Source organism: Strongylocentrotus purpuratus, unplaced genomic scaffold (assembly GCF_000002235.5).
Source record: "Strongylocentrotus purpuratus isolate Spur 01 unplaced genomic scaffold, Spur_5.0 spur5_scaffold_12, whole genome shotgun sequence".
In the NCBI taxonomy this organism is placed as follows: domain Eukaryota; kingdom Metazoa; phylum Echinodermata; class Echinoidea; order Camarodonta; family Strongylocentrotidae; genus Strongylocentrotus; species Strongylocentrotus purpuratus.
Genome location: NW_022145597.1, coordinates 29,302,376 through 29,325,201, shown reverse-complemented (window position 1 = coordinate 29,325,201; position 22,826 = coordinate 29,302,376). Strand labels below are relative to the sequence as shown.

Below are 22,826 nucleotides of genomic sequence, written 5' to 3'. Positions count from 1 at the left end.
TGCTGATGATAATGGCGGTCTCCTGCGTTCTGAAATTTATCTCTTTAGTTCAATGAAAAATATATACAAATATCCGTTAAACTCGTTTGCTATGTATGTAATACTTATGTAAAAATGTATAACCTTGTATTTGTTATTTTATAAAAATAAATCAAACAAACAAACAAACAAAATTATGTTTTTTCTTCTTCAAATGTGCAGAAAGCTTCAAACAATGTCCGTCTGGGGTTGGTCCACTATGCCCCGCCCTCCTCTCAGGACGGTGCTGATGCCTTCTGGCTTGTTAAGGCTGTCCAGGCTGCCATGGAAACACAAACGAGGAACTACGCCAAGAATTTCATCTTTAAGCTTCTGAAGGAGGAGAATTTCAAGAGTGTTCAAGATGGGCAGAAAACACCACAGGACTTTGAAGTCAATGTAAGGAGTTACGTGTAATAAAAAAGATTACAGAAATGATGGTGAGGAGAAGGAGGAGGAAGATGATGGTGATGATAAGAATGTTGATGTACATGTAGGTGTTGCTGATGTTGATGAGGAGGATGAGAATGAGGAGGAGGATTTAGAGGATGAGGATGATGATGGTGATGATGATGATGGTGAGGATGATGATGGTCAGGATGATGAGGATGATAAGGATAAGAAGGAGGAGGAAGAGGATGGTGATGATGAGGATGTTGATGTAGGTGTTGTTGATGTTGATGTTGATGAGGAGGAGGATTTAGAGGATGATGATGATGATGATGATGATGATGATGATGATGATGATGATGATGATGATGATGATGATGATGATGATGATGATGATGATGATGGTGGTGGTGATGATGATGATGATGATGATGATGATGATGATGATGATGGTGAACAGTGATAATTGTGACCAAGATTATGAGAGCTTTGGTGGTGGTGATCATGTACTAGTATGGTGATGATTTGAAGATGATGGTGGATGATGATGAAAATGGTGAAGGAGATGATGAAGAAATCATAAATGCTTAGTTTGAATGAATTGTTCTTATTTTTCATATGTGAAAAAGAAGCATTGATAGCTGAACAAATGTTGAGTATTGTTTTCTTGTCTCGCTTAGGGTATGGATATGAAAGCTTTTACGGAAGCATTCAACACACCTCGCGTTGCTCTTCGTGAGAACCATAGAGCTTTCTCATCTGATGTACTGGGACTCGCCCCTGGAAACAGGGCTATCGTCGCTAATGGAAGGGTGAGATCTTGCTATACATTCAGTTCTAGAAAAATTGAAAAATTGTGAATTTAATTATTCTTTGTATGGCAGTCCGGAAGAAAAGTACACTACTAATGTCCGGTGAAAATGATCGCTCTTCAATTTAGCGAGAAATGGCTGAAGGGTCCAAACCTTCATTCTCCATGCCTGTGTAGTCCCTTATACCAAATTGCTTGTGCATTGCATGTGATTTTCAGCAAATTGTGTTAATTCCTTATCATTATATACACCACATTTTTTATTCACGTAATCAACCTTTCCCAGTTGCTTGTAGACAGTTCCTTTCACAATCTGATGGTAACACAGTACTCCTTTTATCTTTATTATTAACCAAACTGTTGTTATGGGTTTGTCAAAACTAAATGTACATGTAGCATAAGTATGATAATATCTGCGTTCACAATTCACCAATTTATTACTTTCTACTTTCTCTTTATTAGCCAATATTTTCATATATAAGATGCCCCTTGTTTAGTATCCATTGGTTTTCTGTGAATTTTTTGGTAACTTGTAAATATTGATTTTATATTTATGTCAATTTATGTTTATTTATGTGTGATCTTTGATGTAGGTATTTGGACCATTTTTGCCAGATGAGCCCATCGAAGTGGCAGATTTTGAGCTTATAGAGAAACTGATCACAAGCAATTCTGCAACCAATGTGAAAAATAAGGTAAGAAATACAAATCATTTTTTCTATAAGGAACAAAATACAGATTGTAGAAGAAGATGGTTAGATTAAAATGATTTAGGAATGTCATCCCTGAATGTTCTGAAGTGAATGACATTGAGTAAGGGGACAATCAGTGATCATGTTTTATTGGAATTATGAATACTTACTTAGCATGGTATAGATAACTCTAAAATATATGAATTGATACAAACAACTGTACTTCAATCTTTAATCATCAGCAGGTCATAAAAGAAATTCATATACATCACTTTTTTAGTTCCTGATCATAGTGATTGTAAACTAAAGATGACAAATTTCAAACTCAAAATATCTATTTTCAGTCTCTTTTATACCATTTTATTTTGTATATCTTTATGAATTAATGGACTTTGTGCTTACTCTCCTTCCTCTCTCTGTTTTTCTTCTAACAGCTGAAGAACATTAATGTTTCTGCAAAGGATAGTTCTAAGAGGAGAGACTTTGCCAGTGATATGGTCATGAAGACGGACGCTCTACTAGCCTCTAGCTCTCAGTCTGATTCAAGGAAAGAAACTCAATACTGGAATAAAAAACATAGGTTAGTTAATTATATTAATAGTTACATTTGTATAGGACTTTACATTGTTATTATTATTACTTTATTAGTATAACTGGATCACTGTGATTCAGGAAGATAAGTGATAGACGAAATGGGACAACATAATTGTATGGATACAGCATTAATGTATCTGTAAACAGAGAAGGAGAGAAAGAGAGAAAGAGAGGGAGACAGAGAGAGACAGACAGAGATAGACAGACAGAGAGACAGAAAAACCTGACAGAGAGAGACATACAGAAAGAGAGAGAGAGAGAGAGAGAGAGAGAGAGAGAGAGAGAGAGAGAGCCAGACACCATGTTCATGTTTAAAGCCTATGGAGCTGACACAATTCAGTATTCAATGAGCTAATAACCATTTTTATTATCCTACCGTGGTGATAAACATTGACCTACAAAATACAAACAGTAACGATGTGAAATGTGAGTAATATGTTTCACTATCTTCTCTGCAGCATGATGAACATTCCACCTCGAAAGCCAGACCAGGCAAGCTATGACATCGTCGCCGTCTTGGATCCGTTGACAAGAGACAGTCAGAAATGGAGTCAGCTCCTTCAAGTACTACATCAAGGCCTCAATGTCAATATCAATATCTACATGAATCCAAGGGCACAGCTATCAGAATTGCCTCTCAAGAGGTAGGTTTTCATTGACATTTTTCTTGATTTTAAAGCCAGTCTGCACTAGTTTGGCATGGAGGGATTAGACCTCCCTGCAAGGTCACTGGCAGGTGGTTATCTCATCAAATCAGCTCTCAATTAACATAAGAAAAGGGCATCATGGGGGATCAAAGGGTACCGGTTAGGCATTGTTGGCTGTATAGAGGGCGCAAGTAGCTATAAGTAGTGCAGTAGGGCTTTAAGAGTAGTCTCAAGGCTGCAGTAAAGCTGCCAACTGCTCATATTTAGGAGGAAAGATTCAATTTTTTTGGTCTTTTAGCTAATGTTTTGAACCCTAGATTCCTCTCTATTTCCGAATTTTTGCTGTGAAAGGTTGGCAGGTATGCTTCAGCCCTCTCAGGTGGTAATGGCAGAGATGCCAACCAGTACGATTAAATCATATTTAGTACGATAATAAGAGTGAAATATGATAATACAATATCACCTCTTAAAATACAATTTTAAATCAATTAAAAACCCCATAAAAACAGCGGAATCGCATAGAAACATGTACGAGTAAACCCCCGGTACCCCAACAAAAACTTTGCTTTACAATTTTCTCATTAAATTTTAATGGAAGAGCAAACATTTTACTTGATCGTACTTGCCAGTAAAACATTTTTCTGAAATTTTACTGGCCCGGGGCCAACCGGCCTGCGTATTGGTCTGTTTTTTTGTGTCAAAAGGTTGGCATCTCTGTAATGGTCACATGTAGTGTATGTACCATTTATGATTATCCTTCAAATTTTTTTGCCGCAGTAACCTGAAAAAAAGGGTTCCACCAGCCCTTCCTTTATTTGGATAAGCTATAACAAGGTTGAGAAAGACAAATATTTATTAAGTGATTGGGCAAGGCATTAATCTACATTTAAAACTCTACTGATAGGAACTCATTCTGTGAGTGCTATCAATGCCTTAAAGTAGCAGGGTTTAAGCCAGGTATTGATAGTACTTTGTAGGTGCCTTGAGCCTCCTTTGGGATGCATATGCGCCCAATATAAATGTACCTATTATTATTATTATTATTATAGATATACCCATTATGATTAGTATAATTCTTGTTACTATTCAGTTCTATTTTCTCCCTGTTTCTTTTCACAGCTTTTACAGATATGTGCTGGAACCAGAACTGGCCTTCAGAGTGGATAGCAGGTATTTAAAGATATTTGATAGTATTATTATTCTGATGGAGATTGCTGAAGAACAACAGATTTGTGATGTCATGTAAATGCATACTTAAGTGGTGTCATGGTCGAGTGGATACGCCACGGGACTGTCGATCTTAAGGTCCGCGGTTCGAGTCCCGCTGCGGCACTTATGTCCTTTGGCAAGACATTGATCAACATTTGCCACATTCAATCCAGGTGATGTAAATGGGTACCTGGCAGGAATAAATTCCTTGTAATGCTAGAGCGCCGCAGTGGCTGCCTTGCTAAAGCCAGGGTAATAATCAGGGCAGCGCCAGGAGCGTCACAAGGTGACGGACATGTGCGCTATACAAGAAGCCACCATTATTATTATTATTATTATTATACTTAAAAGTAAACTGTTTTGTCCAATTTCTTTTATTGTATACTCCATTTAAGGAAAAGTCATGGTCAATTGATACCTGTTACAAGAAATGTAGAATCTATTTGACCTGCATTTATATGTCATGATGGTAAAAGTTCCCTAGCATAGTCTGGTTAGATCAAGACCTTTCCATGGAGATTGGAAAAGAAGCCTTTTTTGGAAGGTGGTATTTATTTACAGATTCCTGTTATAATTGTTTGGAGTAGTGAAGCAGGTTTAGACATAATTTGTACAGTTAACAATTAAATTATTCATACCCCCTGTAAATTTGATGTTTTTTGTGTTATTTGTAATTCAAGAATGAAAGGTGGACTCGTTGAATTAGGGCTTTTGTTGAATAGATGTAAGCGTTAATATGTCACATTCTCAAGAAACATAAATCAGGACAAATCAATTTTTCATATACTTAAAAAATAACTTGGTTAGGGTATTGATAATTAAGTTGTTAACTGTACACCACAGATCTAGTGAAATTTGACAAACATAATCAGAGAAATGTTTATTCTTGAACATAAATAGCACCCTGTCTTTGGAATTGTCTAGATAGACGGCGCTTTACAAATGCCTATTATTATTATTAAATTTTATTCTCCTTTGTCATTTTTCTTTGCCTTTGATGACCAGTTTGACTGCAGGACCATCGGCCAAATTCCTAGAAATGCCCCTGGACACTCTCTTGACCATGAACATGTTAACACCAGAGAGCTGGCTGGTGGAGTCGGTCAGAACCCGCAGTGATCTCGATAACATCAAGCTCAGTGAGGTAAACGTCAATCTTGTGGTTTCATTATCACTTATTATGATGCATTTTCAGGTGGTTTGAGTGGTCCGCAACAAGAGGGCTAGTATTCAAATGTATTGACAGGGTTTTCGTTTTGTTTTACCTGACTGCTAAGAAAGCATGTGTATGCTTGTAAGTTAGCAACCAGGGGACAGACGGCTTCAAGTCCTCTCCAAGGAACTTCGTGATGAGGATTAATGCCTTACCAAAGGGCACTAGCGCATCGACTTGGTTTCGAACGTGGGACCTCCCGGTTACAAGACCACTGCTCTACCACTGAGCCATCACACCTCCCTTTAACAAAAAGTGGATACTGAGGACAAGGTTAACCTTGTCCTTTAAGTTCTTATGCTTATGCCACCAAAGGTCTTGTGTTTGGGGTTGTCTGTCCCAATTTTTGTTAGACATTAATTAGGTATTACTCTTAACATAAAGAACCAGAGGTAGAAGTAGATGGAAAGCCTTGGTGGCCAATGTCTGGAACAGACAAGGCACCTAGCAAGCAAGCAACTGTTAATAATCTTAAAAGTGTGTATACTTAAGTGTGTAGATATAGTCAGGAATGGTCATTACTTTTGAATGATTGAAATGACAATCATCTAAAATCACTTTGCAGGACCTCACAGTAATTATCAGATCAAATGGTATATATATATTCACCCTTTCCCAGTTCCTTTCAGACAGTCTCTTTCACAAGGTGATCACATGACCAGGGTCCCGTTTCACAAAGCCTTTTTTCAATGACAAAGTACAAAATTCAGTGACAAATCAGAAGCAAGAATTTTAACCTATAATCCAAAACTGTCATTCGTCAAGGATGAAAAGTTTTCAACTTTAGTTTTAAGTTGCCATATTTGGATTTCTCTCCTGCACAGGTTTCTGGTGAGATTGTGGCTGAATACGAGTTAGAGAACTTGCTCCTAGAAGGGCATTGCTTTGAGCAGAACTCCGGCCAGCCTCCCAGGGGGCTTCAGTTCAACCTAGGTACTGCAACCCAACCGGTCATGGTCGACACCATCGTCATGGCAAACCTGGTAAGTTACACATTCAAAGGGCAAAGGGAAACACTCTTGTATGTGTTGTTGTACTTTCAAATAGTCCTTGTATTGTAGGGTGTATCATGTAACACATGAGATTCTGTCAATTGATAAACCAAGCAGTAGAAGGTGCATGTTTATGTAAGCAAAGACCATGCATTCAATGTACTTTCAGAATGTACATGTACATGCATAAGAAAGGTGTGTGCAGTTCTTGGAAAAGACACAAATTAGTGATATTCACCTACTTATGTTTTTATTTTTGTGCTTTTTCAATACCAACTATTCATGAATTGTCTTTGCACCGGAGGATTTTCCCCCACTGAAACCATGCATGTATTAAAATGATGATATTAATTATAGTCTTGACATATGCCAGTACATCGATTCCCATTTTATCAATACATGCAGATATAATCCATTGTGCCAAGAAACATGTTTCATTAAAATAAAATGTAAGTATCATTTCTTGTTTCTGTAAAGGGTTATCTACAACTTAAGGCTAACCCAGGAGCCTGGCTACTACGCCTTAGACATGGACCTTCTGCAGACATCTACGAGATAGCAAGGTAGGGATAAGGGATCAGAGTACAAGGACAGTGTGACAAATAAATGAAATTTATGTAACTTTCCAAGATGCTTCTGATGAGTATTCCTACAGCACCATCTATTTTAAAGTGGGTGTGGCATGAGGAGACTACGCGTCTTTCCCGTGACCTGACTCTGGGCCAATACGACTACGAACGACGCTACCGCAGCAATTATGTGCGTGCAACATACGCAAAACCGAAGCGTGAGGAGAACTGCAGTCTGTTTCGTGAACGCTAGTGCGCTGACTATGTAGAGATTAAGTTGCTGACTACCGTTAATCCAGTCCATTTTTTACGTGCAGTTGTCCAAAAGAAGTCATAGATGGCGTTAACCAGTATTTGCCATGCTACACCCCCTTTAATGTCTATTCTGAGGTGGTTGAGAAGGAAAAGAAGATTGAAATCATCTCATCAGGAAACGTTTGGTGCAGTGATCTTGACACAAACATGGGGGAAGAAACATACCAACAGAAGAAACAGAAAACTTTAATTGGTTGGGGTAATCGTAACATGTAACATGTAGTTTAGGCTTCTACCTACCTTAAAATTGAGCAGGCAAGCTTTTAAGCTCTCAAGAGTGGACAAAATATTACCTACTTAATTCTTAGGCTGGTAGAAACTTAAAGTAGATACCAAGTTATCCCCCTAAAAGTCAGAATTGAAATTTATTTTAATGCCTCTGTGTAATTACACATGTGATTTGATATCCCTTCATACAGTGTATACTCTAAATTAATTATTTTCATTTGTTTTCTTTTGTTAGTCATGAAGGAACAGACTCCTCTGAAGGTAGTGAGGATGTTCAGGTTGTTATGAGCAGCTTCAAGGCAAAAATAGTCAGAATGAAGGTAAGAAATAATTTGGGAATGGTGATGTTGCAGATGTGATGATGGTGATGATGATAAGTGTGATAGCATCCTGTTACAGTGCAAAAAGTGATCCATTGATTAAACCATTGCTCAATTTATTTGATTTAAGTGGAGTAATGAGAGTTATGATTGATTGATAAGTATGATTTGTTATGGGTATTTTTGTTTAAAGTTTTAATGGGAATTTTGCTGTTTTAAGGTGAACTGTCGAGTTTGTTATCGATTTATTTCACTTACATGTGTGACATTTGAACACATTCAAAATTCCTCAAATAATTTTCCCAGCCATTGGCTTTCTTTGAACTCTGAACAAAAATGAGAGTTGACCAATAGCCACAAATTATAACCCCTTGGATTTAGCTCATGCTGCAATCATAATTAAAAACCTGTAGGTCAGTCAGGAACCCCATGACTTTTACAAGCCGATCGCTTGTCTGATTATCAAGATATTTATGATTGGAAATCGCAACCAAATTTTGGGTTCTCATAACACTACAGTCTATTGGGGTAAACGAGTATGGTAAAACCGGTCACTCAAATATTTTTACTTTTTTGAGGCACTTCTTGATCATTTTGATGCTAGGGCTTCAATATTACACCATATCACAGACACTGATAACACGTAGGGCAATGCATCTCAGATTTAACATTGTTAAACGATTCCTTTAATTTCATGGACAGGTGAGGAAGCAGCCTGGCATGCAGAACGTTGACCTCCTCGCCGGTGATGGAGGGAAGGATGATAACGGAGGAGGAGCAGGAGGAGGAACAGGTGGTGGTGGTGGAGGCATCTGGAACTCTATCTCAAACTCCATCTCTGGTTTGACTGGAGGAGGAGGAGGAGGAGGAGGAGGAACGAAAGGGGGTGCAGAGACCGGCAATGGAGAAATGGAACAGCTCAACATCTTTTCATTGGCATCTGGTCATCTCTATGAAAGATTGCTCAGGTAAGGGTGCCTTTGTTGTTAAAGCAATCTGCGCTTTATAAATAAAGTTTATAATGAAGATGAGGATAATCATTGTCATTGTTACCAGTAAGGTAACCAATATTACCTTTTCATTACTATCAACATCATCATTGTCGTCGTATTCATCATCGTCATCATCGTCATCATTATCTTCATCGTCATCATCATCTTCAGCAACATCCTCATCAGTATTATAATCTTCATCTTTATCAACATCATCAAAATGTCCATCATCATCATCATCCTTGTTTCATTATCATTGTCACCATCCTCATTGTTATTAGCCTAACTGTGATCATCGTCAGTTGTGTTTGATCAATCATCACTTTCGATGATAGGCTTCACATGGGTGTAGTGAAAAATCATTATTGGGGGAAATCATTTCATGTAAACATCTAGAGAAAGTAGCTGGTAGAATAAATAATGTAGAGTTTCATGGTTTGAACTTGCTGGAGAATGTTCAACTGTTTATCTTCTCTCATTTGATGTGATGTGTATTTTCACATGTCTTTTGCTAAGCTACTAAGCATACAAATATTATTCACGGCAACGTAATTGGCTTCACTTGTTCCTTTTTTATATACCTTTGCAGGATCATGATGCTGAGTGTACTGAAACACACCAAGTCTCCTGTAAAGTTCTGGTTCCTTAAAAATTACCTTTCACCTTCATTCAAGGTAAATAGATGTAGACTTTTAAAAGCTGGGTACTGCTTACAGGAAAAGACATGTATGTAGTCCGTAAGAACGTTGTTATCTTGTCTTTCAAGTAGATTTGATACAGCGCATAATCAATTTTGCATATTTTTGTGAACATCGATTTCAACATATTTCCCCTAGACAACTACCGGTATGCCCTATTGGCAGCTCATAACATACATGTGTCTTTGAGGTAAAACGATTCAAACAATACCCCACCTGAGACTCTCCCTCCTACCTGACTTTTAGGGGAGGAGGAATGGAATGGAAAGGGGAGGAGGGGGGCTTTGAGTAGGATAATTATTTTTGGAGGTGGGGCAGCTAAGATATCCAGGGGATACAATTCAATTCATTTCAGTTAACATTTGTATTGGTTACAATCTAAACAAATAAGATCATTCTCAATTGTGTTTATAACAACGGATAACAAAAGTCAAAATTATAGTCAAACCTGTCTATAGCAACTGCCCAAAACACAAAAAGTGGTCTTTGTAGACAAGTACCTTTAGTACATGTTTCAATGACAAGCCAATTTCAAGGGAAACAAAAAATGTGGTGGTCACTAGAGCAGGTTTGACTGTAATGTAGTTAGCATGACTCTTACTATACCCATCTCTATCCCAGCATTTACTTTCATCCATTGATCCTTTCTTTTGTCTTTTGTCAACAGGAGATAATACCTGAGATGGCTAAGGAGTATGACTTTGAGTACGAATTGATCCAGTACAAGTGGCCTCGATGGCTCCACCAGCAGACAGAGAAACAGAGGATGATATGGGGGTGAGTGGCATCCACCAAGGATTTCTATCTTTTCTATTTAGACATACCATTACAACTAAATAGTTCATACCCTTACCAAGTGTTGTAATTTTTGTATGTATGTGATGAATTGCGTTTCTTTTAATTTGTGTTTCTTGAGAGTGTGACATATTAAAGCTTACATCTAAAAGCATTCAACAAAGACCCTCATTCAATCAGTCCACCTTTCTTTCTTGATTTGAAAAACAACAACATCAAATTTACAAGAGTTATGAACTGTTTAGTTGTTAACTGTACTTGTAGAATGTACTCAATACATTGTTAAAGCTCATTCCTAGCACTGCAAACTAGAAACTATTTTACATTTAGATGATTGGCAAGCGTAGGTGAGACAAATTATATGCACGTAACAAAGGCCTGTCAAAAGTTCTGTCTGGTCCAATCAAGTGGACAATAGGTTCTACAACATATGCTCCATGTTCCTTTCTATACACTAATCTAATATCTAACTTAAAAACAGGACCTTAGCCAATACCTGATCCTAACCCTAGCCCTATCATTTTTAATGAAAAACAATTTTGAACAAATGTTGGTGTAGCAACTATTGGATCTCCTTGCTTTACACCTTATGACAACTTTGTTTTTTCTTTTGCTTTTATTTTCACAGGTATAAAATTCTTTTCCTTGATGTCTTGTTCCCGCTCAACATCAAGAAAATCATTTTTGTTGACGCTGATCAGATTGTGAGAGCAGACATGCAGGAACTGGCAGACTTTGACCTAAAGGGGGCGCCGTATGGCTACGTGCCGTTTTGTGACAGCAGAAAAGAAATGGACGGTTTCAGGTTTTGGAAATCTGGATACTGGGCCAGTCATTTAGCTGGTAGAAAATACCACATTAGGTAAGTTCTCATCTGGCAATAATACACCTGTTTTTGTTGTTGTTGTCGGGGGGGGGGGGGGGGGGGGGGGGGGGGGGGTTACACATTAATCGTCAACAATAAGGTTTGACTTTGTAACATTGCCCATTCATACCTGTGATTCAAATTCATCATCTTACACAATTGCTTTAGTTTGTTCTCCTAGAACGGTTTTACCAGGGCCCCGCTCATATAATACATAAAATTGTTTTATGGTTATGTTTCATGATTAATCTTTATGTATCATCTACGAAGAGCCAGAAGGGTGCTGTATTAACAAGAGTTATTGCTCTTCAGGCTGTCTAGATGATATCTTCCATCATTAGAATGATATGAAAATTAGTTTATGATTACTTTGCTAATACGACATGTCTGTGACATATGTGAAGCCACTGGATGCATGTTTAAACAAATACCAATGGTTTTCTGTATTTCCTCCTCCAGTGCTTTATACGTGGTAGATATAGTGAAGTTCTAAACGTTTTACAATCATTCAATTTTCTATTTTTTCTTTCAGTGCCTTGTGTGCCTTTGAGTAAAATTCAAATGTTTTACGATGTTTTCTTGTATTTCTATTCCCTCCACCGCAGTGCCTTATATGTGGTAGATTTAGTGAAGTTCCGTAGAATAGCAGCTGGAGACCGTCTCAGAGGGCAGTACCAAGCACTTAGTCAAGACCCTAACAGTTTATCTAATTTAGATCAGGTAAGTAAACGTTGATAAGCTTCATGCATTGGAATTTCCATCTGCAGTGTGTCTTAATTTACTTACGCCAAATTTGGTTGAAATACCAATTAAAGAACTTGTATGTACAAATCTCGGACATGATGCAAGAGATCAGAAAGAGTTCAGTCATGGTTCGGGTAGGGAATTTACGATGATGAATTCTCCCTATGGAATATTTCTTCTGAAGTTGGTTGTAGAGTTTGTGGAATACATAAGACTGGTCAGTTGTAAAAGTGAAGTACACTTTTGGTGACTGTTAAAATCTGTTAGTTGATGAACCCTCAAAGGGTTTAAAATTCCCATGTAATGAGAATCCCTTCTTGAATGTCTTCAATGATTTAAATGAATGAAAACAATTAGGATGTAATAGTTCTATTGTGGTTGATATGCTTCATCTATTTTCACTTCTTATTTGCAGGATCTACCTAATAACATGATACATCAAGTGGCTATAAGATCCTTACCTCAAGAGTGGCTCTACTGTGAAACATGGTGCCATGAATCAGAGAAATCCAGAGCGAAGACAATAGACTTGGTGAGTTATAGGATTCAAGTGATGATGGCGCCATACTGTTATGAAACTTGCTTCTGTTCAAGTAATACACATCTTAAAACGTGTACTTTGCATGGATTGTTCGGTGTATGTGACATACTGGCACCCAGTGAGATTTTGGAAGGTGCCCTCCGATAGCCTGACGATGCTACAAGTATCCCTTTAAATGTGATGACTGTACCTTGGTGCAGGTTTTACCAATAGGACTATTTCAGTTTGCATGTATGTTCTAGCAGTATCCAAGGGGATGGTATGGGAGGACCTAAGCAATTTTTCAGGTTGAATGTATGCATTGACATAGTTTAATCATTACATTTCTTGCTATCTATGTGGAGGAGAAGTTGCACTTAGTATTTTTCCTTTTTCAAAAGTCTCCAATGTCTTGGGGGGGGGGGGGCAGTGGAGATGAATCTGCTCTTCCCGAGCTGTAAGACCTCCAAAACTATCTGCCATTGTCTACGGATATAGTGGTGTATTGGATAGATAGTGTGAAATTGATTATGATAGTTTGAGATTCAGTTGATGATGATTTACAGGAGCCCTTCCCTTTGTCTTGTTTTTCAGTGCAATAATCCTCTTACAAAAGAACCCAAGCTTACAGCAGCAGTAAGGATAGCCCCAGAATGGGTTGATTACGACAATGAAATCAAGAATCTACTGGAGAGATTAGCAAACGCAAGCCTAGAAGAAGAAGAAGAAGAAAGTATAGAAGAAGAAGAAGAAGTTGAAGAAACAAATGGTAAGTGATCTTTAATTTACTGACCATCACCTCTACACACCTCGGTGGACAGTTTTTGAATGGCAATATAGCATTAATGTCTCTGGAGTTTGAATGTGTGGAATTACATTTTATACATGGTCAGGAGAGGAGCAAATAATCATTGAAAATGTAAAAGCATCTCAGTGGGAGTACATAGTGCGTTCTTTATAGATTTGGAGGAGAATATGTGTCTAAATTAAACCTGTATATTGGAAATAAAGAGTGGAATGTATAATCACTGTCTTGTAAAAAGTAGCATTTTGTGTATATATACATTGATTTATTTGATATGTACATTATATTTTCGTTGTTAAGAATTTTAAGAATATTAAAGTGGTTTAAATTCTAGTAGTCGAAGCTTATCCATTCAGATATTAATTGTTGTTTCAGTATATCTATATAATATCTGTATATTGCTGTTCATATTGCTTATCTTATGTTTATCATCTTCTTTGTGTTTGAAAAACCCTCTTGAAACTTGGATTGATGTCAATGGGGCCAGCAATTATTGCAAAAAGATGATTTGCCTCTCCTCTCTTGCATGTACAGATATCTTTCATGAATATGTTTCCTCTCTTTCTTTTTTCTTCTCACAGATGAGCATAAACACACAGACTTATGATGAAAGCTTTACTTAGTCAATATATCTTCAAAGGTGGAGGTGGTCCCTAGACTGATCTGGGAATGGAGCTGAGAGCAAGATTGTCATCGCATGCTCTGGACACTCTGGCCCAAATTCACAAAGGCGGTTTACATTTAACCCATGGTTTAAATCTTCATTTACATAACCTATGGTTTAAAATTAGCGCAAAATAAGCGCGACACAGTCAGAGGTCCAATATTAGACACGCGCAAGACAAGGTACGCTTATTTTGCGCTAATTTTTAAACCATGGGTTATGTAAATGAGGGTTTAAAACATGGATTAAGTTAAACCTCCTCTGTGAATTCGGGCCTATAGGGCTCTTCAAATTAGACAATTATGAGTTCATGCTTGGAGGAAGCTTGACGATTAGCTGTATTTATTACATTTTGTATGTGCAGTTGTTAGTTAAAGGCTGCCTGATCCTTTTTATATCAGTGCATTATGGCTCCTGAGAGCTAGAACAGGTTTACATTTATCTAAGATCATTTTCCTGATAAGAAATGCCCTTTTGGCTCTTTGCAGAGGATATCGAGGGGTCAGTGACACAAAGACGTAACTCCATGTTGGCCATTTTGAGAAAAAGTGGTTTATGTGTCACTGAGCACTTGGGCCTTAAGGAGTTAAGTCTATGTTTCACTAAGCATTATAACTTCAATGGGTTGTTGGGTGGAGTTAAGTCTCTGTGTTTCCTGGAAAGCCCACATTTTTCTGAACATTTTGATGCCATATATACATTTTGGCCAAATATGGAGTTACGTCTTTGTGTCACTGAACCCTCGATATGGAGATTAGAAAGATAATCCCAAGCTACATTGTATTTGATAGAATGTAAGGTTATAGAGCCCTCTATTGTTCAAAGGCAGCCAACAAACTTGCTCCTATTAAAGCACTTGCTAACAATGTGAGAACGGCCTGAGCTGAAAGAATGATTATAAAGGACTTTTTCATGTCATCTATGTCACCATTGTCATCATCTTCAAAATCATCACCACCATCAACATTCTCATCATTGTCGTGGCGTTGGTCATTATTACAAAGGTAGTCAACAATTTGGTGTCCAAAACCATATAGAGACATTTTTTTTTACATTAAGAAATCAAGCAACTTAGTTCTGATCATGTAAATTTACCAGTACAGTATTTTGTTTCATTATCTTCATGACTGTTATCTAGAACCAGAGCAATATGGTATTAAAATGCATGAACCACCAAACAACTTACAGTATATTCTTACTTGTAAGGTGCTAAAACTTTGGTATACAGTGAATGAATTTTGAGATTAGTGAATGCAAATATTTTGTTGCTCTATATAGTTGAGACAAGGCAGCATACACGGTCAAAGGTCAGCGTGGAGCTCCAAATAGTTCCCTCCTACATACAATCTAAATGCGAGGGAACTTCATGTCGTTTGGCACTCAAATATGTTAAACCTCTGAACAAGGGTAATTGTCAGTGGAACAAGCGCAACTGTCAGTGATGTAACTACATGTACATGTATCTGTACTGCATTGTACCTTTTCTACTGTATTTTGGGGGAAATGTGAATTCTTGAATTATGCATTTTAGGAGTGATTGGATCTAGTCTAAGGACAGTCCCCTTTTCAGATTTTGTTTGTTTGTCGGGGAACGGTTGTACATAGTGGAAAATAAATTTATATTGTCATTGTGAGTACATTCTTATGTGTAAAAGTACAGTATATCGAGGGGTCAGTGACACAAAGACGTAACTCCATTTTGACCATTTTGAGAAAAAGTGGTTTATGTGTCAGGGCCTTAAGGAGTTAAGTCTATGTTTCACTTGCCATTGACTTCAATGGGGTGTTGGGTGGAGTTAAGCCTTTGTGTTTCCTGGAAAGCCCACATTTTTCTAAACGTTTCTATATCAAATACTAATTTTGGCCAAATATGCAGTTACGTCTTTGTGTCACTGAACCCTTGATATGTAGGTTTTTATTTGCTTCCAGTTTACAGAACATAGTGAATACTCCCCAGCATTACAAGTCAGTTGAGCCATGTTTACAGAATCATAAGCTGATTGATTTTTTGTTAAAAGAATACCTAATGATTGGTTGTTGACATGACTTATGATGGTCTACTGTTCAGGAAAGATTAATTCTGCTCTTTAAGCATTAATAATTAATAATATTCGGAACCTGAAGTCAGAAGTACTAATTTATAGACATCAATATTTCCTCTTTTTTTTTTACAGAATAATGAAGTGTGAAATAAAAGGTTCATGTTGTAAGCATGATTCAGGGAATTCTTATTTGTTTGATTCTGCAAATATTGTCCATTTAGGGAAAGTCTCATTTCATTATTATTGATCATTTTCATATATTTGTACAAGTATGTCATATTTTGAAGAAAAGGTCTTTGTTATATCAGTAATTTGTTATACATAATAAATCATGTGGTCATTGCAATGATGATAGTCTCTATTAAAGTTTATGTCCCCAGTGGATGCTGATGTACATGTAATATAGTTCCTGTATTTGTTTATTTATTGAAATACATAAATATACTCCATGAAACATTAAGTTTTAAATTATACAATGATACAGCCTTCCTTGTAATTTTGTTTAGAGGTAGATATGCCTCATTGTTTGTTTATTATCCTAGTTAAAACTGAAGCCGGAAATGTTAAGATAACACTATATATGTTTGTTGCACATGTTTCAGATTATACAGCCGTCTCTCTAACATCTTCAGCGTTGATCAGAGGTCTGTTTATCCTAGAATCATTCGTCTCTAATATAATAGCTGACTGAAAAATATAATCATGAAAGCAAAGGAGAAATAGTCAATTTTACTGCAGCTTGAAAATTATTGCTCCAATCATGATGTTGTCGGTTGAGAGCCAGAAGGGCATGTACTCTGTTGTTAAATGATGAGATAATACCTTTCTGACTCTGGCAGATAACACAGGAGCTCACAGCATACACCAGGGGGTGTTTCACAAAGCCTTTTTTTCAATGACAAATGACACAAATCTGCTGATAACCAATCAGAAGCAAGGATTTCTGTAGCTTATAACAAAAATTGTCATATGTCACAGATGACAAGTTTTGTGAAACACCCCAGTTGTCATGTAATACATCACAGACCTTTCCCTAGTGGCTTCCAGATGATTCCGTCACAATTTAATCGCTTGACCAGATCTCAACTTTATATTTGCATTGTTTAGTTGATCTTGTGTTTTGGAAATGTAACTAAAATTGCAGTAGCTGATATGCACAAATCATTTCAAGGCAGAGTGCAGACATACATGTAAATTTTCAATTAACTTTATTGAATACTATCATGTGAATTGTACAATTGCATTAAAATAAAAGTGATTAAATATGATTATATTTCTCAAATTCTTGATTGCACTTGCCCTTTGATTTCTATATTATGTTCTGACATTAATGGTTGGCATGGTGATCGTAAGAATATGTAAAACAAATCCTAAAAATATATCATACACAATATAATATTGAAATTATTTGAAAAGAAAAAAAATGAATGTGTAACAAAATATTATACAAGTAGATAGTAGGCTGTTGATACAAAGCTTGGAATTACGGAATTAATCGGAAAGGCAAATTTGTAGTCTTTTTTTTTTTTTTAAGATACGGATTTCATTTTAGAATTGACAAATTCATACATTGTTTGAAGAAGAAAAAAGAGCCATGATCAGAACAAATTGATATTGTAACATCGTCATCAGACAGGGTTTGCCTTCTTTACTTTTCAAAAGTTCCCTGCATGAGCCTTTTTATTTTGTTCTCCCTTTCACTCAAAGAAATGAGCTAAATTGATTGCGAAAAGGAGGGGGGGGGGGGGGGGGAGGGTAATTTAGTCGGAGATTTTGAGTCGCATATTTCCCACCAAATTTTTGTTGTTGACATTACATTCATGCTTTATAATGGATAATACCTCGAAAGTTTTACCTCCAAAGCTGGTTTATTTCTCATTTCGCTGGACAGAGTTTAAAAATTAAAATCTCGCTGAACTGCATTATTTCAAGTTCAGTATAATTACAACAATAATAATGATGTACATTTTTAGCCAAGAACTCAAGGGGAGGTATATACATTGCCTCGTGAAACACAAACATAGCATCAAACAACTTTCTTTTTTAAACGAGAACACGTCATAAGTGTGCTATTAAAGGAATAATGCTCTTCAATTGCGCTGAGGTAGCAACGCTAATCAAAGATGTATAGTAACCGGTATGGAAAAGTACCGACGAGATCGCTAAACGCCTCCCACACTCGACGAAACCCTCGCCGACGGTTTGACCATAGTACATCGACCACGCATCCATGGGCTGTTTTGATCTCCTGTACCCCTGGTCGTTGACGTGGGTCGTAGGTCAGGATGGCGCGGAGAAGGCGCTGGACTTCGATGCAGACCAGACGACGTCGCGAGAAGTTGAGACGGCTGTTGAGCATGTCTTCGAGCGCCTGCTTGATGTTGCTGTCGTCGAACGGCATCCGACCTGTAACCTGTACCGCAATAGACGGGGATAGGTTTTCAGAAAATTCTGTTTGATATACATGTAGTTTTTACAATATTCTATAAAGACTTTACTATAGGGGCGTTGCTAACCAGGGGCGTTTAAGGGATGATGACACACATCCGAATGAGAATCCTTTAAATTATTTGGGATAAATCGCAAAGTCACGGGCCTCTTTTTCTTTAAAAAATCCGAGGATTTTTAAATTTCAATGCCAAATTTTCTAGCAGCACACAATGATGTATCGGGTTATCAGGTACTCTTTATTCAAAACTGGATTGTCAAAAATGTATTGCTAGATTTGAATGGAGTAACTACTGTTGTGACAAGTCTAAAAAGGCAAAGGAGCCCTTACCGATTTTTAAGAAAAAGAGAAATCCGTAAGATAATATGTCGTTTTGTATATACCATGTGACTGATTATAAAAGCGTCATATTGATGGTGATATTTGTAGAAATTGTATTCACGATTGAAGTCTTTTAGAAGATAAATAAATGGTTATTCAACAAATTCTACTATTATCTCGCCAATAGAATATCTCACCATGATATAGAGAATAATCCCTAAGCTCCAAATATCAGCCCAGTTGGGATCGTAAGGAATTGCTTGCAGAATCTCTGGTGATGCATAGGCAGCGCTCCCGCAGAACGTCGAACATGGTTTAAAAGCCTCGCTCCACTCCCGTGCGAATCCGAAATCTGTGATTTTGGCCGTAATGCCGGTCGGTCCCCAATCCAAGAGGATGTTCTCGCACTTCAGATCCCTATGGTAAACTCCATGGAAATGGAGATGCTCTACAGCCGACAGGATTTGGCTGAATACAGTTCGCGCTTCTGAATCGCGTAGCGCGTTTTTCTTCTGGACATACTCTAGAAGATCACCATGCCTGGCCAACTCCATGATGAGAAAGATGACGCCGTTGCTTTCGAACATCTCCAAGAGTTCTATGATGTGTGGATGGCGCATGTTTCGCACAATCTTGAGCTCTCGAGGAAGGAATTTCTGCTGGAAGCGGGCGTTGAGGCGAGAACGAGACACGATCTTAATGGCGACCCGGCATTTTTCGCTGTAGCTGTAAGCTCGTCTCACTTTGGCGTAGGTACCCTCTCCAAGTTTACCTTTGAACATTAAAGATACGATCGGAAACACCTTGAAGAAATCCGACAGTCAATTTCAATATCGTATTGTATTGCTTGAAGAAATCATGTTTAATAAGATTATGAACGAAATCCGTCATTGTCGTAATGTTCGCATATTTCGATAGGTGATGCCAAAATTTAATGAAATTGCCATAGTTGATTTATAAGGTCTTTGCTCTAGAGGTAGAAAATATCATGTTCTTTCTGCTCTACCTCGGTAGAAACTAAAAAAATAATTATCTCGGGATTACTCCATGTCTGGAAGGTTCATGATAGATTTCTCACAGTAAGGTTTTAAATAATCGTGTGATTCTCGAATAAATTCTCCGTTAAGCTCTCATAAAGGCCAGGAGTTCATTCATTTTTTCATTCATTTATTTATTTAAAATATTATAAAGACTCCATTCAGCAACCGCGCTGGTTTAAAAGCAAAGGGGCCGTGAAACATATCTCTAAAAATATGAAATACAAATGAAAATAATCAAATAATACATAGAACACAAATTATTTATGCATGGTAGTGCAGTAAAATATTCTGTTGATGAAAAAGTACAAAGTGTGAAATATATTACGAATGATGTGAAACAAAGTAGTTTACCCCGAAGCTCGATCTATATTCAATATTGTGCACCTATTCGTTATTACAACATTTCATTTATGAAAGGAAGGCTCACCTTCTAGAATGTAGCCGCGAGCCTTGAGGGTCTTAGCTGTCGAGTTGACATCATCTTCGGTTGGGAATTGAGGTGGTTTGGAAGACTTCCTTCGACTACTTTCATGCGGTTTCGTTTTGGCATCCTTCTTACTGGTAGAGTCTTTATCCGACGTTTTGCTTGATTTCTCGACGGCCGATTTTCCTCCAGACTTCTCAATATAACGGGATTTAGTATGAACTTCTTTTGTTTGAGAATGCACAGCAGACTTTTTGTCGATATTAATATTAATCTTCGTAATCGTGCTGTCCCCTTTTGGTTTGTTTACTTGCGGCGCTTTCGAAGGGCGTGTCGTTTTGGGTTTCGTCGACTGTGGCGACGGGGTTGGACGATGTCGGGTGGCCGAACGCATTTCCTCTTGATCTCGAGAACGATATGCCTTTCCCGACAGCGCTTTGTGTTTCAAACTACCTGTTCCCGACGCTGGAATAACAACCTTAGCTACATCTTTATTGTCCGATCGACGTACTAAACTGAAGTTCACGGCTCTAGTATCACTCTGTGTCGATAGTTCTGTTAAATCCCTCGGTTTTGGAAAGACTTTTATGTCTATAGATTTCTGGCATTTGTTTGTGTCGTTCGCACTTTTGGTGAAAGAACGGATTTTTGTTACTGTTCCACCTTGGTGACGTTTCTGTTCCACTGTAATCAGATCAGATTTAGCAGACAACTCCTGGTGGTGCCCATGATGTTCCATAATGTTACAGCTTTTCAACTTTCTTTTCCATTATTTTGAATTAGCCCGTTGCTCTTCTACGTTTTATTTCATTTGTCAAAATGTTATCGGCTAATCCATTTCGATGATAATTGTGGGAATACTATTATTATGCACGCATACTACGCACTTCGTTATTTTGTTGCTCCAGTGACGCGCGTATTATTTGTGACTCAGTCAGTCATTGTCACGTCATAGTGCGCTGACTTTTACGTCACGTACGGTAAACCAGGTGATGCGGGTGCAAGTATAGTAATGCAATTATTGAGGCCTATTTCTTGGTTGGGTAATCCCTTTGGCAGCTCACTCAGGAAGCTATACTGGGATGGTAGGTGAGGCAAGTGACTACAAGGAGTGTCATGAATTGCTGGAATGGTGTGTGGACAAAGCACTTGTCAATTTACAGTAAAATATGCTAAGTCCAGTGCAAGTAAAAACCAAGCTAGTAAGCTTATATGATGTGAGAACCAACGGGGGGCTGCATCATTCTGATGGAGGGTAGAGCAGCCTCCTTGAAGTTGGTTATTCCTGTTGCATTGACTGCTGAGCCTGGCAGATGGTTCCAGATCCTTATTGCTCTTGGGTAGTATGAGAACTTGAAGGAGTCGATAGTTGCAACAGGAATTACATACTTCAGGTTGTGGTCATGTCTTCCGAAGTATGTAGCAGGGATAACAATAGTTGGTGCAGGTATGGGGACAAGTCGGTGATGGATCTTGTAGAGAAGGGTGCATTGGTCGAGGATTCGACGTGTGTGAAGCGTGTCCCACCCTAGAGCTGCCACAAGAGCTGATGGTGATGTGGTGTATCTGTAGTCACGGTACACAAAGCGAGCCGCTGTTCTTTGTACTTGCTCTAGCATTTTTGTGACCGTGACGCTGTGTGGGTTCCAAGCCTCCGAGGCATACTCCAATTGGGGGCGCACTAAGGCTGTGTAGGCCCTGGACTTTACATCCCTGGTACAGGGTGAGAGAGTCCTGCGAAGAAGACCTAGAGTACGGCTTGCTTTATGCCGAATGGTTTGGCAGTGCTTGTTCCAACGGAGATCAGCAGCAACCGTTACTCCAAGGTACTTGTACTCTTTCACTCTCGGAATCAGTCCATTTGACAGGTGGTATTCTCGGATGCTGGGAGTACGCTTCCGTGTGATGGTGAGGATAGCGCACTTTTTCACGTTGAAGTCCATCATCCAGTTTGAAGACCACCTGGACAGCTGTTGGAGATCGTCCTTTAGGATTTGATGGTCCTCAGGGCATCGAATCTCACGATAGAGGGTGCTGTCATCTGCGAAGAGACGCATTGAGGACTGGATGTTGTCTTGGATATCGTTGATATACAACAGGAAGAGGGTAGGGCCGATGACGGATCCCTGGGGGACTCCAGATGTTACATCCCTCCATGTTGATTTGGATCCATCAACTACGACTGCCTGTTGTCTATCAGTGAGGAGAGACATTATCCACTGGAGTGAGTCACCACTTATTCCATAGTACTGAAGTTTGGTTGACAGGAGAAGGTGTGGTACTCGATCAAATGCCTTCTTGAAGTCCAAGAAGATTATATCAGCTTGGCTACGCTGCTGTAGGATGGAGGACCAGTCGTGGACGGCTGTTGTCAATTGAGTGGTTGTTGACAACCCTCGTCGGAAGCCATGCTGTGCATCAGTGAGGATATTATTCACTGCAACATGCTTCGACACATGGCTCAGGATG

The 22,826-nt window shown here is 38.3% G+C and overlaps 2 protein-coding genes across 3 annotated transcripts in view; one reads left to right on the top strand and one right to left on the bottom strand.

The window, feature by feature from the left end:
- LOC583024 (UDP-glucose:glycoprotein glucosyltransferase 1) overlaps positions 1-14,644 on the top strand; it is a 30,832-nt gene extending 16,188 nt beyond the window's left edge. Inside the window, exons 20-37 of one of the 2 annotated variants that reach the window (XM_030982341.1) lie at positions 202-417; positions 1,089-1,220; positions 1,813-1,914; positions 2,346-2,491; positions 2,964-3,149; positions 4,272-4,322; positions 5,367-5,505; positions 6,399-6,557; positions 7,044-7,129; positions 7,914-7,998; positions 8,701-8,966; positions 9,580-9,664; positions 10,356-10,465; positions 11,112-11,345; positions 11,954-12,068; positions 12,508-12,624; positions 13,207-13,377; positions 13,995-14,644. In XM_030982341.1, the coding sequence (XP_030838201.1) occupies positions 202-417; positions 1,089-1,220; positions 1,813-1,914; positions 2,346-2,491; positions 2,964-3,149; positions 4,272-4,322; positions 5,367-5,505; positions 6,399-6,557; positions 7,044-7,129; positions 7,914-7,998; positions 8,701-8,966; positions 9,580-9,664; positions 10,356-10,465; positions 11,112-11,345; positions 11,954-12,068; positions 12,508-12,624; positions 13,207-13,377; positions 13,995-14,024 (2,430 nt within the window). In that variant the 3' untranslated portion in view covers positions 14,025-14,644. Of the gene's footprint in view, positions 1-201; positions 418-1,088; positions 1,221-1,812; positions 1,915-2,345; positions 2,492-2,963; positions 3,150-4,271; positions 4,323-5,366; positions 5,506-6,398; positions 6,558-7,043; positions 7,130-7,913; positions 7,999-8,700; positions 8,967-9,579; positions 9,665-10,355; positions 10,466-11,111; positions 11,346-11,953; positions 12,069-12,507; positions 12,625-13,206; positions 13,382-13,994 lie in introns of both variants that reach the window. The other variant, XM_030982340.1, reaches the window with a different exon arrangement.
- A 3,592-nt stretch (positions 14,645-18,236) lies between these two features.
- Positions 18,237-21,198, bottom strand: LOC583000 (serine/threonine-protein kinase MARK1-like). Its single transcript, XM_030981467.1, has 3 exons — positions 20,361-21,198; positions 19,091-19,665; positions 18,237-18,536 (listed from the first exon to the last, which is right to left on the bottom strand). The coding sequence occupies exons 1-3, from the start codon at positions 21,094-21,096 to the stop codon at positions 18,237-18,239; spliced, it is 1,611 nt and encodes a 536-aa protein (XP_030837327.1). The 5' UTR covers positions 21,097-21,198.
- Between the last annotated feature and the right edge of the window lie 1,628 nt (positions 21,199-22,826).